Below are 16478 nucleotides of genomic sequence, written 5' to 3'. Positions count from 1 at the left end.
AGCCAGGGAATCACGACAAAGCCCAGATTTTCCCCCAAAACTCCCCGAAGTTTCCCCGAAATCCCAGATTTTTCCCCCCAAAATCCCCGATTTTTCTCCTAAATCCCAGATTTTTCCCCCCAAAAAAATCCCAGATTTCAGATCAAAATTTCCAGATTTCCAACCAAAATCCCAGATTTCAGATTTTTCCCCCAAAATTCCCAGATTTCCAACGGAAATCCCACATTTCAGACCAAAATCCTGAATTTTTTACCCAAATTCCCAGATTTCCGACCAGAATCTCAAAGTTCTGCCCAAAATTCCCACATTTCAGAGCAAAATCCCAGATTTTCTCCCAAAATTTCCAGATTTCCCACCAAAATCCCAGATTTTTCCCCGAATTTCCAAATTTTTCCCCTAAATTTCACATTTCAGACCAAACTCCAGATTTTCCCCCAAATTTCCACATTTTTCCCCCAAAATTCCCAAACTTCAGCCCAAAATTCCCACGTTTCAGACCAAAATCCCAAATTTTCCCCCCAAAAGTCCCCGAATTTTCCCCCAAAATTCCCAAATTTTTTCCCCCGAAAATCCCAGATTTCCGACCAAAATCTCACGTTTTCAACCAAAATCTCGGATTTTGCCCCAAAATTTCCAGACTTCCCATCGAAATTCCGGATTCCAGACGAAAATCCCCAATTTCAGAGCAGAATCCCCCATTTTGTTTCAGACCAAAATTGCAGATTTTTTCCCCCCAAAATTCCCACATTTCTGACCAAAATCCCCCATTTTGTCCCCAAATTTCCAGATTTCCCACCAAAATCCTGGATTTTTCCCCAAATTCCCACATTTTCCCCTAAAATCCCTGCATTTCACACCCAAATCCCAGATTTTTCCCCCAAAATCCCAGATTTTTCCCCTAAATCCCAAATTTCAGACTAAAATTTCCAGATTTAAGACTAAAATTCCCGGATTTTTCCCCCCAAATTCCCAGATTTCAGACCAAAATCCCACATTTTCCCCCAAATTTTCCACATTTCCCCCCAAAATTCCCAGATTTTCTCCCATGATTCCCAGATTTCCGACCAAAATCCTGGATTTCAGATTTTTCCCCCAAACTCCAGATTTTCAACCAAAATCAGGGATTTTCCCCCCAAAATGTTCAGATTTCCAACCAAAATCCCGGATTTTCACACCAAAAAAAGTCCCACATTTCCGACCAAAATCTGGGATTTTCCCCCAAATTTCCACATTTTTCCCTAAAATTCCCACATTTCAGACCCCAAATCCTGGATTTTAGACCAAAATCCCTCATTTTTTCCCTAAAATTCCCAGATTTCTGATCAAAATCCCGGATTTTCCCCCAAAATCCCACATTTCGGGCCAAAATCCCGGATTTTTTGACCCCAAATTCCCAATTTTCACACCAAAATGTCCAGATTTCAGCCCAAAATCCCAGATTCCAGCCCAAAAACCCCCAAAATGACCCCAAATCCCCCAAAATGACCCCAAATCCCCCCAAATGACCCCAAATCCCCCAAAATGACCCCAAATCCCCCCAAAATGAACCCAAATGCCCCAAAATGCCCCCAAATTCCCCCAAATGACCCCAAATCCCCCAAAACGACCCCAAATCCCCCAAATTGTCCCCAAATCCCCCAAAATGACCCCAAACCCCCCCAAATGACCCCAAAATTCTCAAATGACCCCAAATCCCCCAAATGACCCCAAAAACCCCCAAAATGACCCCAAATTTCCCAAATTAACCCAAATCCCCCAAAGTGACCCCAAATCCCCCAAAGTGACCCCAAATCCCCCAAAATGACCCAAAATCCCCCAAATGACCCCAAATCCCCCAAAGTGACCCCAAGTCCCCCAAAATGACCCCAAACCCCCCAAAATGACCCCAAACCCCCAAAATGACCCCAAACTCCCCCAAATGACCCCAAATTCCCCAAAATGACCCCAAATCCCCCAAAATGACCCCAAATCCCCCAAAATGACCCCAACTCCTCCAAATTGACTCCAAATCCCCCAAAACGACCCCAAATCCTCTAAATTGACCTAAAACCCCTCAAAGTGACTCAAAATCCCCCCAAATGACCCCAAAGCCCCCAAAGTGACCCCAAATCCCCCCAAATGACCCCAAATCCCCCAAATTTCCCCCCAATCCCACCTGGGGCAGCCTGTTGAGCACCATCTCCACCACGGCCCCAAAACCCCTCAAAATGACCCCAAATCCCCCCAAAATGACCCCAAATTTCCCAAAATGACCCCAAATCCCCCCAAATTGACCCCAAATCCTCCAAATTGACCCCAAATCCCCCCAAATGCTCCAAAATCCCCCAAATTTCCCCCAAATCCCACCTGGGGCAGCCTGTTGAGCACCATCTCCACCACGGCCCCAAAACCCCCCAAAATGACCCCAAATCCCCCCAAAATGACCCCAAATCCCCCCAAATGACCCCAAATCCCCCAAAATGACCCCAAATCCTCCAAAATGCCCCCAAATCCCCGAAAATGCCCCCAAATCCCCCCAATCCCACCTGGGGCAGCCTGTTGAGCACCATCTCCACCACCTCCCCAAAACCCCCCAAAATGACCCCAAATCTCCCAAAATGACCCCAAATCCCCTCAAAATGACCCCAAATCCCCCAAATTGACCCCAAATCCTCCAAATTGACCCCAAATCCCCCAAAATGCTCCAAATTCCCCCAAATTTCCCCCAACCCCCACCTGGGGCAGCCTGTTGAGCACCATCTCCACCACGGCCCCAAAACCCCCCAAAACGACCCCAAATCCCCCCAAAATGACCCCAAATCCCCCAAATTGACCCCAAATCCCCCCAAATGACCCCAAATCCTCCAAAATGCCCCCAAATCCCCGAAAATGCCCCCAAATCCCCCCCAAATCCCACCTGGGGCAGCCTGTTGAGCACCATCTCGACGACGGCGGCCTCCTGGAACTGGCCGAAGGCCTCGGCCTTGGCGGCGGCGGCGGCGGCTTCGGCGCGAGCCCGGGAGGACACGGCGGCCGCTCGCGCCGCCCCCGTCACCTGCGGCGCCCCACAAATCCAGCGGGGACCCCGAAATCCCAAAGGGGACCCCAAAACCCCAAAGGGGACCCGAAAATCCCAGGGGAGCCAAAAAAATCCCAAAGGGGACCCAAAAATCCCAAGGGGAACCCAAAAATTCTGGGGAACCCCAAAAATCCCAAAGGGGACCCGAAAATCCCAAGGGAACCCAAAAATTCCTGGGGAACCCCAAATATCCCAAGGGAATCCAAAAATCCACCAGGGAACCCAAAAAATTCCTGGGGACCCCCAAAAATCCCAAGGGGAACCTCAAAAGTCCTGGGGAACCCAAAAAATCCACAGGGGACCCCAAAAATCCCAAGGGAACCCAAAAATTCTGGGGGAACCCAAAAATCCATAGGGGACTCCAAAAATCTTGGAGGAACCCCAAAAATCCCAAGGGAACCCAAAAATCCTAAAAAGAACCCAAAATCCACAGGGGAACTCCAAAAATCCCACAGGAACCCAAAAATCCCAAGGGGAACTCCAAAAATCCCACAGGAACCCAAAAATCCACAGGGGAACCCCAAAATCCCACAGGAACCCAAAAATCCTGGGGGACCCCAAACATTCCTGGGGAACCCCAAAAATTCCTGAGGGACCCGAAAATCCCACAGGAACCCAAAAACCCCAAAGGGGACCCGAAAAATCCCAAGGGAACCCTAAAAATCCCTAAGGGATCCCAAAAAAATCCCAGAGGAACCCAAAAAAAATCCCCAGGGACCCCAAAAATCCCAAGGGGAACCCAAAAATTCTGGGGAAACCCAAAAATCCAGGGGGGACCCCAAAAATCCTGGGGGACCCCAAAAAATCCTCAGGGACCCCAAAAATCCCAAGGGAACCCCAAAATCCCAGAGGGAACCCAAAAATCCTAAAAAGAACCCAAAATCCACAGGGGAACCCCAAAAATCCCCAGGGGGACCCCAAAATTCCTGGGGAGCCCAAAAATCCCAGAGGAGCCCAAAAATCCACGGGGGAACCCCAAAAATCCCCCCCCAAAAATCCTGGGGGACCCATGGGAGCAATGGGGACACCTGAGAGCCTAAAACCCACCTGGGACCCCCCAAAACCCACCTGGGACCCCCCAAATCTCACCTGGGACCCCCCAAATCTCACCTGGGACCCCCAAAATTCACTTGGGACCCCCCAAAACCCCCCCATGACCCCCAAAATTCACCTGGGCCCCCCAAACTCACCTTGAGGGCCTCGGCCTCGGCCTCCGCCTGGAGCAGCACCTGCGTCCTGCAGGGGGCGCCACATGAGAGGGGCGGGGCTTCCGTTAGAGGGGCGGGGTCTCTCTTAAAGGGGCAATGGCTTCTCTTAAAGGGGTAATGGCTTCTCTTAAAGGGGCAATGGCTCCTTTTAAAGGGGTCATGGTTACAGCAGGGTAGGGGTGTGGCTTGGCTGTAAAGGGGTGGAGCTTCCCATAAAGGGGTGTGGCTTTATGTAAGGGGCGTGGCTTGTCTTAAAAGGGGTGGGACTTCATTGAAGGGTGGGGCCCACCAGGGAGGGGGTGTGACTCGCTTTAACTGTGTGTGGTTTCTCCTAATAGAGGGCAAGGGATTCTCTTAAAGGGGAAACAGAGTCACCTGAGGGGGTGGGATTGGAGGTGTGGCTTAATAGAAGGGGTGTGGTTGCATCTTAAAGGGGCAATGCTTCTTTTAAAAGGGCCGTGACATCACCCAAGGGGGTGGGACCCACCTCATTGGAGGAGTAGCCTTGCAGAGCAGGGTGTGGCTCTGCTTAAAAGAGGTGTGGCTTTTCTTAAAAGGGCAATGGTTTCTCTTAAAGGGGCCGTGGCTTCACCTCAGCTGGTGGAACCACTTTGAGTGGGTGTGGCCTGGCTTAAAAGGGGCAAAGACTCACTTAAAGGGGCAATGTCACCCAAGAGCTTGGGACCAGCCAAGATGAGGGCGTGGCTCAGTCTTAAAGTGGCAATACCTCTCTAAAAAGGGCAGCACTTCCCTTAAATGGGCAATGGCTTCACCTGAGTGGTGGGACCCACGAGGGTGGAGGGGGTGACTTTCTGGAAGTGGACGTGGTTCCTCCTTAAAGGGGCAACAGCTTCATCCACAATGGTGGGACCCGGCTTCTCTTACAGAGGCAACACTTCCCTTAAAAGGGCAATGGCTTCACTTGAGGGGGTGGGACCCACTAGAGCAGGAGGTGTGGCTCACTTTAAGGAGCAGGGTTTCTCTTAAAAAGGGGCAAGGACTCACTTAAAGGGGAAACGGCTTCATTTGAGTGTTTGAGACCCACAATAGTAGGGGTTGGCTCTTTCTTAAAGGGGTAACACTTCTCTCAAAAGGGCAGTGGCTTCCCCTGAGCGGGTGGGACCCACCAGGGTGGGGGTCACTGGAGAGGATCTGGCTCCTCCTTAAAGGGGCAATGTTTCTCTTAAGGACTCAATGTTTCTCTTAAAAGGACAACGTTTCTCTTAAAAGGGCAATGCCTTTCTTAAAAGGGCAACATTTCTCTTAAAAGATAAACACTTCTCTTAAAAGGGCAATGTTTCTCTAAAAGGGCAACATTTCTCTTAAGGGGGCAATGCTTCTCTTAAGGGGGCAATGATTTTCTTAAAAAAGTGGTGTGTCTCTTAAAAGGGCAATGTTTCTCTTAAGGGGGCAATGTTTCCCTTAAAAAGGCAGTGAATCTCTTAAAAGGGGCAGTGCTTTTCTTAAAGGGGTAATGGTTCTCTTAAAACGGCAGTGAGTCTCTTAAAAGGGCAATGTTTCCCTTAATTGGGCAACGGTTTTCTTAAAAGGGCAATGCTTTTCTTAAAAGGGAAATGTTTCTCTTAAAAGGGCAACATTTCCTCTTAAGGGAGCAATGTTTCTCTTAAAAGGGTAGTGAGTCTCTTAAAAAGGCAATGTTTATCTTAAGGAGGCAATGCTTCTCTTAAAAGGGCAGTGAGTCTCTTAAAAGGGCAATGCCTCTCTTAAAAGGGTAATACTTCTCTTAAGGGGACAATGCTTCTCTTAAAAGGGCAATGCTTCTCTTAAAAGGGCATTTCTCTTAAGGGGTCAATGTTCTCTTAAAAGGGCAATGATTCTCTTAAAAGGGCAATGTTTCTCTTAAAAGGGCAACGCTTTTCTTAAAAGGGCAATATGTCTCTGAAAAGGATAATGCTTCTCTTAAAAGGGCAGTGTGCCTCTTAAAACGGTAGCGAGCCTCTTAAGGGGGCAATGTTTCTCTTAAAAGGGCAATGGTTCTCTTAAAAGGGTAACATTTCTCTTAAAAGGGCAATGATTCTCTTAAAAGGCCAGTGAGTCTCTTAAGGGGGCAATGTTTCCCTTGAAAGAGCAATGCTTCTCTTAAGAGGGCAATGTTTCTCTTAAAAGGGCAATGCTTCTCTTAAAAGGGTGTTTCTCTTAGGGAGCCAATGTTCTCTTAAAAGGGCAACGAGTCTCTTAAAAGGGCACCGGCATCACCCTAAGTGGCAGGACCCACCCAAAGGGCTCAAGGGCTGACTGGGAGAAGGCGTGGCTCCTTTTTAAAGGGGCAACGCTTCTCTTAAAGGGGTAATGGTTTTACCCAAACTGGCAGGCCCCACACCCGAAGGGGACCCCGCCCGGTCGCGAGGAGGGCGTGGCCGCTCCCCCCCCACCCCTTAAAGGGCCGGCTCCTCACCTCTGGGCCTCTGCCAGGCGCTCGAGGCGGAACCTCTCAGCCTCGGCGGGTTTGCGGACGGTGGCGTCGAGCTCCCGCTGGCGCCGCCCGACCTCCTGCTCCTGCAGCTGCGCCCGCTGCGCCCGCTCCACCACCTCCACCTGCGCCCGCTGCTCCGCGATCGCCTGCTGCGTGCGGGCCGCCTGCAACGGGGGGGGGGGACACGGGGCGGGGGGTCAGGGGGGAGTTTGGGGGGGTCACAGAGGGGTTTGGGGGGGTCGCAGGTGGGGTTTTGGGGGGTCGCAGGTGGGTTTTGTGGGGTCGCAGGTGGGTTTAAGGGGTCACAGCGGGGTTTAGGGGGTCACAGAGGGGTTTGGGGGCGTCTCAGGGGTGTCTGGGGGCACTTCAGGGGGGTTTTGGTGGGTCTCAGGTGAGTTTTGGGGGGTCCCAGGTGTGTTTTAGGGGATCCCAGGTGTGTTTTGGGGGGTCCCAGGTGAGTTTGGGGGGTCCCAGGTGTGTTTTGGGGGGTCTCAGGTGTATTTTGGGGGGTCTCAGGTGTATTTTGGGGGTCTCAGGTGTGTTTTGGGATATCCCAGATGAGTTTTGGGGGGTCCCAGGTGTGTTTTGGGGGGTCCCAGGTGTGTTTTGGGATATCCTAGATGTACTTTGGGGGGTCCCAGGTGTGGTTTGGGGGGGTCCCAGGTGAGTTTGGGGGGTCTCAGGTGAGTTTTGGGGGGTCCCAGGTGTGTTTTGGGGGATCCCAGATGAGTTTGGGGGGGTCCCAGGTATATTTTGGGGGGTCCCAGGTGTGTTTTGGGGGGTCTCAGGCGTGTTTTGGGATATCCCAGATGAGTTTTGGGGGGTCCCAGGTGTGTTTTGGGATATCCTAGATGTACTTTGGGGGGTCCCAGGTGTGGTTTTGGGGGGTCCCAGGTGTGTTTTAGGGGATCCCAGGTGTGTTTTGGGGGGTCCCAGGTGAGTTTGGGGGGTCCCAGGTGTGTTTTGGGGGGTCCCAGGTGAGTTTGGGGGGTCCCAGGTGTGTTTGGGGGGTCTCAGGTGTGTTTTAGGGGGATCCCAGATGAGTTTTGGGGGGTCCCAGGTGTGGTTTGGGGGGGTCCCAGGTGTGTTTTGGGGGATCCCAGATGTATTTTGGGGGGTCCCAGGTGTGTTTGGGGGGTCCCAGGTGTGTTTTGGGGGATCCCAGGTGTATTTGGGGGGGTCCCAGGTATATTTTGGGGGGTCCCAGGTGTGTTTTGGGGGGTCTTGGGTGTGTTTTCGGATATCCCAGATGTATTTTGGGGGGTCCCAGGTGTGTTTTGGGATATCCTAGATGTACTTTGGGGGGTCCCAGTTGTGGTTTGGGGGGGTCCCAGGTGTGTTTTGGGGGATCCCAGGTGAGTTTGGGGGGTCCCAGGTGTGTTTTGGGGTTGGACAGGTGAGTTTGGGGGGTCCCAGGTGTGTTTTGGTGGGTCTCAGGTGTGTTTTGGGGGGTCCCAGATGTGCTTGGGGGGTTCCCAGGTAAGTTTTGGGTCCCCCCAGGTGTATTTTGGGGGTGAGTTTGGGACATTTCAGGTGAGTTTTTGGGGATTCCCGGGTGAGTTTTGGGGGTTCCCAGGTGAGTTTTGGGCATTCCCAGGTGAGTTTCGGGAGCCTCCCCAGCGCTCCAGGTGAGCTCCCACCCCCCCCATCTCCCACGTATTCCCTCCCCCTGGAATTCTGGGAATTCTGGGCCCCCCCAGGTGTATTTTGGGCCATCCCAGGTGAGTTTGGGCCATCCCAGGTGAGTTTTGGGGGTGAGTTTTGGGCCGTCCCAGGTGAGTTTCGGGAGCATCCCCAGTGCTCCAGTCGAGCTCCCACCCCCCCCATCTCCCACATATTCCCTCCCTCTGGAATTCTGGGAATGCTGGGCCCCCCCAGGTGTGTTTTGGGGGTTCCCAGGTGAGTTTTGGGTGTGTTTTGGGGGTGAGTTTTGGGGATTCCCAGGTGAGTTTCGGGAGCATCCCCCGGTGCTCCAGCCGAGCTCCCACCCCCCCCATCTCCCACATATTCCCTCCCTCTGGAATTCTGGGAATGCTGGGCCCCCCAGGTGTGTTTTGGGGGTTCCCAGGTGAGTTTTGGGCCATCCCAGATGAGTTTTGGGGGTGAGTTTTGGGCGTTCCCAGGTGAGTTTCGGGAGCCTCCCCAGCACTCCAGCCGAGCTCCCCCCCCCCCCATCTCCCACATATTCCCTCCCCTTGGAATTCTGGGAATTCTGGGCCCCCCCAGGTGTGTTTTGGGGGTTCCCAGGTGTGTTTTGGGGGTTCCCAGGTGTATTTTGGGCCCCCCCAGGGTGTGTTTTGGGGTTGAGTTTTGGGGATTCCCAGGGGAGTTTTGGAGCATCCCCCACGTTCCAGGTGAGCTCCCCCCCCCCCATCTCCCACATATTCCCTCCCCCTGGAATTCTGGGAATGCTGGGCCGCGTCCCGGCGGGAATGAGCTCACCTGGAGCTGGAAGGCGAGCTCGGCGGTGGCGCGGCGGGCGCTGACGGCGCCGTCGCACTGGGCCTGGCAGAGCCGGAAATCGCGCTCGGAGCGAGCCGTGAAACCCTCGGAGAGCAGCTGGGCTGAGAGCTGCTCCTGACGGGCCCGGGATTCCTGGGAATAACAGCGGGAATGTTGGGAATATTGGGGTGATGGGGGTGATGGGATAATGGGGGAGGGGCTGAGAGCTGCTCCTGACGGGCACGGGATTCCTGGGAATAACAACGGGAATGTTGGGAATGATGGGGATGATGGGAATGATGGGGAGGGGCTGAGAGATGCTCCTGATGGGATCGGGATAACTGGGAATAACAATGGGAATGTTGGGAATGATGGGAATGATGGGGAGGGGCTGAGAGCTGCTCCTGACGGGCCCGGGATTCCTGGGAATGTTGGGAATGTTGGGAATATTGGGGGTGATGGGGAGGGGTTGAGAGATGTTCCTGAGGGGAACGGGATTCCTGGGAATAACAACGGGAATGTTGGGAATGATTGGAACGATGGGGAATGGGCTGAGAGATGTTCCTGAGGGGTCCGGGATTCCTGGGAATGTTGGGAATGTTGGGAATGATGGGGTGATGGGGATGATGGGGAGGGGCTGAGAGATGCTCTTGATGGGATCGGGATAACTGGGAATAACAACGGGAATGTTGGGAATGATGGGGATGATGGGAATGATGGGGAGGGGCTGAGAGATGCTCCTGCCGGGCCCAGGATTCCTGGGAATAGCAGGAATGTTGGGAATGATGGGAGTGATGGGGATGATGGGGAGGGGTTGAGAGATGTTCCTGAGGGGCCCGGGATTCCTGGGAATGTCGGGAATATTGGGATAATGGGAATGACGGGATTCCTGGGAATAACAGTGGGAATGTTGGGAATGATGGGAATGATGGGGAGGGGCTGAGAGATGCTCCTGATGGGAATGGGATAACTGGGAATGTTGGGAATATTGGGAATGATGGGAACACTGAGATACTGGGAATACTGGGATAGTGGGATACTGGGAATACTGGGAATGCTGGGAATACTGGGAATACTGGAAAACTGGGAATACTGAGAGCACTGAGATACTGGGAATACTGGGATAGGGGGATACTGGGAATACCAGGAACACTGGGAATGCTGGGAATGCTGGGAATCCTGGGATAGAGGGATGTTGGGAATCCTGGGATACTGGAACACTGGGAATACTGGGGATACTGGGAACACTGGGAATGCTGGGACATTGGGAATACTGGGAATCCTGGAAATAGTGGGAATACTGGGAATGCTGGGGGAGGGGCAGAGAGCTGCTCCTGATGGGAACGGGATTCCTGGGAATAACGGGAATAATGGGGGAACTGGGATGGACTGGGATGGACTGGGATGGGACTGGGATGGACTGGGATGGACTGGGATGGACTGGGATGGACTGGGATGGACTGGGAGGGACTGGGATGGACTGGGATGGACTGGGATGGGACTGGGATGGACTGGGATGGACTGGGAGCACTGGGAGGGACTGGGATGGACTGGGATGAACTGGGATGAACTGGGAAGGACTGGGAAGGACTGGGATGAACTGGGAAGGACTGGGATGGACTGGGATGAACTGGGATGGACTGGGAAGGACTGGGATGGACTGGAAGGGACTGGGATGAACTGGGATGGACTGGGAGGGACTGGGAGGGACTGGGATGAACTGGGATGGACTGGGATGGACTGGGATGAACTGGGATGGACTGGGATGGACTGGGAGGGACTGGGATGAACTGGGATGGACTGGGATGGACTGGGATGGACTGGAAGGGACTGGGATGAACTGGGATGAACTGGGATGGACTGGGAAGGACTGGGATGGACTGGAAGGGACTGGGATGAACTGGGATGAACTGGGAGGGACTGGGAGGGACTGGGAGGGAACTGGGAGGGACTGGGATGGACTGGAAGGGACTGGGATGAACTGGGAGGGACTGGGATGGACTGGGATGAACTGGGAGGGACTGGGAGGGACTGGGATTGATTGGGATGAACTGGGATGGACTGGGGGGGTGACAGAGTGACACGAGGAACGGGGGGACACGGAGGGGACAGGGAGGTGACACAGGTGACACAGGTGACAGGGAAGTGACAGAGGTGACACAGGTGACAGGGAGGTGACACAGGTGACACAGGTGTGGCACTGGGACAGGGAGGTGACACAGGTGACAGGTACAGGTGATGAGGGATGACAAGAAGGTGACAGAGGTGACAGGGAGGTGACACAGGTGACACAGAGGTGACACAGGTAACAGGTACAGGTGATGAGGGATGACAAGAAGGTGACAGAGGTGACAGGGAGGTGACACAGGTGACAGAAAGATGACACAGGTGACAGGTACAGGTGATGAGGGATGACACGAAGGTGACACAGGTGACAGGTGACACACATGACAGGTGACACAGGTGACAGGGAGGTGACACAGGTGACAGGTACAGGTGATGAGGGATGACAAGAAGGTGGCACAGGTGACAGGGAGGTGACACAAAGGTGACACAGGTGACACAGAGACAGGGAGGTGACAGGGAGGTGACACATACAGGTAGTGAGGGATGACAAGAAGGTGGCACAGGTGACAGGGAGGTGACACAGGTGACACAGGTGACACAGGTGTGGCACAGGTGACAGTGGCACAGGTGACAAATATGGGTGGTTAGAGATGACAAGAAGGTGACACAGGTGACAGGGAGGTGACACAGGTGACACAGGTGTGGCACTGGGACAGGGAGGTGACACAGGTGACAGGTACAGGTGAGGAGGGATGACAAGAAGGTGACACAGGTGACAGGGAGGTGACACAGGTGACACAGAGGTGACACAGGTAACAGGTACAGGTGATGAGGGATGACAAGAAGGTGACAGAGGTGACAGGGAGGTGACACAGGTGACAGAAAGATGACACAGGTGACAGGTACAGGTGATGAGGGATGACACGAAGGTGACACAGGTGACAGGTGACACACATGACAGAGGTGACACAGGTGACACAGGTGTGGCACAGGTGACAGGTACAGGTGATGAGGGATGACAAGAAGGTGGCACAGGTGACAGGGAGGTGACACAGGTGACAGGGAGGTGACACAGGTGACAGGTAACAGGGAAGTGACAGAGGTGACACAGGTGACAAAAGTAACACAGGTGTGGCACAGGTGACAGGGAGGAGACAGGGAGGTGACACAGGTGACAGGTACAGGTGATGAGGGATGTGACACAGGTGACACAGGTGTGACACAGGTGACACAGGTACAGGTGATGAGGGATGACAAGAAGGTGACACAGGTGACAGGGAGGTGACACAATGGTGACAGAGGTGACAGGTAACAGGTAACAGGGAAGTGACAGAGGTGACACAGGTGACAGGGAGGTGACACAGGTGACACAGGTGTGGCACAGGTAACAGGTACAGGTGATGAGGGATGACACGAAGGTGACACAGGTGACAGGGAGGTGACACAGGTGACACAGGTGACAGATACAGGTGGTGAGGGATGACAAGAAGGTGACACAGGTGACAGGGAGGTGACACAGGTGACAGGTAACAGGGAACTGACACAGGTTATACAGGTGACACAGGTGACAGGTACAGGTGGTGAGGGATGACAAGAAGGTGACACAGGTGACAGAGGTGACACAGGTGACACAGGTGAGGCACAGGTGACAGAAAGATGACACAGGTGACGGATACAGGTGGTGAGGGATGACAAGAAGGTGACACAGGTGACAGGGAGGTGACACAGGTGACAGGTACAGGTGATGAGGGAGGTGACACAGGTGACACAGGTGTGACACAGGTGACACAGGTACAGGTGATGAGGGATGACAAGAAGGTGACACAGGTGACAGGGAGGTGACAGGGAGGTGACAGGTGACAGGGAGGTGCCCCAGGTGTGCCCCAGGTGGGGGTGGGCGGGGCCTCACCCGGATCCCGGCGTCCCGCTTGGCCTCGGCCTCTCCCACGCGGGCGTCGCGCTGCACCTGAGCCGTGCGGGCCTTGCCCAGGGAGCGCAGGTAATCCTGGAACGACACACCTGGGTTACCTGTCACAGCCCTGACACACCTGGGACACACCCCTGACACACCTGGGACACCCCCCTGTCACCCCTGAGCCGTGCGGGCCTTGCCCAGGGAGCGCAGGTAATCCTGGAACGGGAGAAACACACCAGGGTCACACCTGGGACACACCTGGGGACACACCTGGGACACACCTGGGACACACCTGGGGACACACCTGGGACACACCTGGGACACACCTGGGGACACACCTGGGACACACCTGGGACACACCTGGGACACCTGGGACACACCTGGGACACACCTGGGACACACCTGGGACACACCGGTGTCACCTGGGACACACCTGGGACACACCTGTCACACCTGGGACACACCTGGGACACACCTGGGACACACCTGGGACACCTGGGACACACCTGGGACACACCTGGGACACACCTGGGACACACCTGGGACACACCTGTCACACCTGGGACACACCTGGGACACACCTGGGACACACCTGGGGACACACCTGGGACACACCTGGGACACACCTGTCACACCTGGGACACCCCCCTGTCACCCCTCAGCCATGTGGGTCTTCCCCAGGGAGCGCAAGTAATCCTGGAGTGGGAATGGGATACACCTGGCACACCTGGGACACACCTGGGACACACCTGGGACACACCTCAGACACCTGGGACACACCTGGGACACCTGGAACACACCTGGGACACACCTGGGACACACCTGGGATACACCTGTCACACCTGGGACACACCTGGGACACACCTGGGACACACCTGGGATACACCTGTCACACCTGGGACACACCTGGGACACACCTGGGACACACCTGGGACACACCTGGGATACACCTGTCACACCTGGGACACACCTGGGACACACCTGGGGACACACCTGGGACACACCTGGGATACACCTGTCACACCTGGGACACACCTGGGATACACTTGTCACACCTGGGACACACCTGGAACAAACCTGGGATACACCTGGGACACACCTGGGACACACCTGGGACACATCTCAGACACCTGGGACACACCTGGGACACCCCTGGGACACACCTGGGACACACCTGTGTCACCCCGTGTCACCTGAGTACAGGTGAGCCCAGGGACGGGCACACCTGGCTCGCTCCATGGGCTGGAACACTCCACAGGTGTGTCCCGGGCGTGTCCCAGGTGTCCCTGCTCCACCAGGTGTGTCCCCAGGTGTGTCCCAGGTGTCCCTGCTCCACCAGGTGTGTCCCCAGGTGTGTCCCAGGTGTCCCTGCTCCACCAGGTGTGTCCCAGGTGTATCTCAGGTGTATCCCAACTGTCCCCAGTTATCCCAGGTGTATCCAGGTGTGTCCCAGCTGTCCCCGGTATCCCCAGGTGTATCCCAGGTGTGTCCCCAGGTGTGTCTCAGGTGTCCCCAGGTGTGTCCCAGGTGTATCCCAGGTGTATCCCAGGTGTCCCCCAGGTGTATCCAGGTGTATCCCATGTCCCCCAGGTGTACCCCAGGTGTATCCCATGTCCCCCAGGTGTCTCCAGGTGTATCCCAGGTGTATCCAGGTGTCTCCAGGGGTATCCCAGGTGTATCCAGGTGTCTCCAGGGGTATCCCATGTATCCCAGGTGTATCCCAGGTGTATCCAGGTGTCTCCAGGGGTATCCCATGTATCCCAGGTGTATCCCAGGTGTATCCAGGTGTATCCCAGGTGTATCCCACATCCCCAAGGTGTATCCCAGGTGTATCCCATGTACCCCGGGTGTCTCCAGGTGTCCCCAGGTGTCTCCCATGTTCCCCAGGTGTATCCAGGTGTATCCCAGGTGTATCCCAGGGGTACCCCATGTCCCCCAGGTGTATCCCAGGTGTATCCCAGGTGTCCCCCAGGTGTATCCAGGTGTATCCCAGGTATATCAAGGTGTATCCCATGTCTCCCAGGTGTATCCAGGTGTATCCCACATCCCCCAGGTGTATCCCATGTCCCCCAGGTGTCCCCAGGTGTCCCCCTCTCTCACCTGCTCGTCGTGCACGTCCCTGAGCGTGTAGCTGACCCCGGAGCTCCCCATGGATATCCCAGGTGTATCCCACATCCCCCAGGTGTATCCCACATCCCCCAGGTGTATCCCAGGTGTATCCAGGTGTATCCCACGTCCCCCAGGTGTATCCAGGTGTATCCAGGTGTATCCCACATCCCCCAGGTGTATCCCAGGTGTATCCCATCTCCCCCAGGTGTATCCAGGTGTATCCCAGGTATATCCCAGGTGTATCCCAGGTGTATCCAGGTGTATTCCACATCCCCCAGGTGTATCCCAGGTGTATCCCACATCCCCCAGGTGTATCCCATGTCCCCCAGGTATATCCCAGGTGTACCCCAGGTACATCTCATGTCCCCCAGGTATATCCCAGGTGTATCCCAGGTGTATCCCATGGCCCCCAGGTGTATCCCAGGTGTATCCAGGTGTATCCCACATCCCCCAGGTGTATCCCAGGTGTCCCCAGGTGTCCCCAGGTGTGCTCTCACCTGCTCGTCGTGCACGTCCTTGAGGGTGTAGCTGACCCCGGAGCTCCCCATGGATATCCCAGGTGTATCCCACATCCCCCAGGTGTATCCAGGTGTATCCCACATCCCCCAGGTGTATCCCAGGTGTATCCAGGTGTATCCCACATCCCCCAGGTGTATCCAGGTGTATCCAGGTGTATCCCACATCCCCCAGGTGTATCCAGGTGTATCCAGGTGTATCCAGGTGTCCCCAGGTGTCCCCCTCTCTCACCTGCTCGTCGTGCACGTCCCTGAGCGTGTAGCTGACCCCGGAGATGCCCATGGATATCCCAGGTGTATCCCACATCCCCCAGGTGTATCCCACATCCCCCAGGTGTATCCCAGGTGTATCCCAGGTGTATCCCACATCCCCCAGGTGTCCCCAGGTGTCCCCAGGTGTCCCCCTCTCTCACCTGCTCGTCGTGCACGTCCTTGAGTGTGTAGCTGACCACGGAGATGCCCATGTTGACGAGGTCGGACGAGGCCACGCGGAAAACCTGATCCGAGAACTTCTGCCGGTCCTTGTAGATCTCCTGGGGGCGGGGTCTGGATCAGGGGGCGGGGCTTGGCCGCGGAGGGGGTGGGGCAGGCTAAAGGGGCGGGGTTGGGCGCAGGGGGCGGGGCATAATGGGTATAACGGGGTGGGGTTTAACAGGGAGGGGTGGGGCTTAAAGGGAAAGGGGTGGGGCTTGGCCGAGGGGGTGGAGCTGGATGCAAAGGGTGGAGCCAG

At 55.1% G+C, this 16478-nt stretch overlaps 1 protein-coding gene and 1 long non-coding RNA gene across 15 annotated transcripts in view; one reads left to right on the top strand and one right to left on the bottom strand.

The window, feature by feature from the left end:
• Positions 1 to 16478, bottom strand: part of FLOT1 (flotillin 1) — a 31299-nt gene that overhangs the window by 3468 nt on the left and 11353 nt on the right. For all 14 annotated transcript variants that reach the window (XM_032677084.1, XM_032677091.1, XM_032677090.1 and 11 more), the window contains exons 5-10: positions 16162 to 16281; positions 13119 to 13214; positions 9143 to 9295; positions 6683 to 6864; positions 4249 to 4294; positions 2897 to 3034 (exon numbers count right to left, since the gene is read on the bottom strand). In XM_032677084.1, the coding sequence (XP_032532975.1) occupies positions 2897 to 3034; positions 4249 to 4294; positions 6683 to 6864; positions 9143 to 9295; positions 13119 to 13214; positions 16162 to 16281 (735 nt within the window). The remainder of the gene's footprint in view (positions 1 to 2896; positions 3035 to 4248; positions 4295 to 6682; positions 6865 to 9142; positions 9296 to 13118; positions 13215 to 16161; positions 16282 to 16478) is intronic.
• LOC116781473 lies at positions 15283 to 16104 on the top strand. Its single transcript, XR_004354884.1, has 3 exons — positions 15283 to 15491; positions 15647 to 15718; positions 16094 to 16104. It is a non-coding gene; the product is annotated as an uncharacterized LOC116781473 (long non-coding RNA).

Source organism: Chiroxiphia lanceolata (genome assembly GCF_009829145.1).
Source record: "Chiroxiphia lanceolata isolate bChiLan1 chromosome W unlocalized genomic scaffold, bChiLan1.pri scaffold_46_arrow_ctg1, whole genome shotgun sequence".
Classification (NCBI taxonomy): domain Eukaryota; kingdom Metazoa; phylum Chordata; class Aves; order Passeriformes; family Pipridae; genus Chiroxiphia; species Chiroxiphia lanceolata.
Note: the sequence above shows the minus strand (reverse complement) of the source record. Positions and strands in the feature narration are given on the sequence as shown.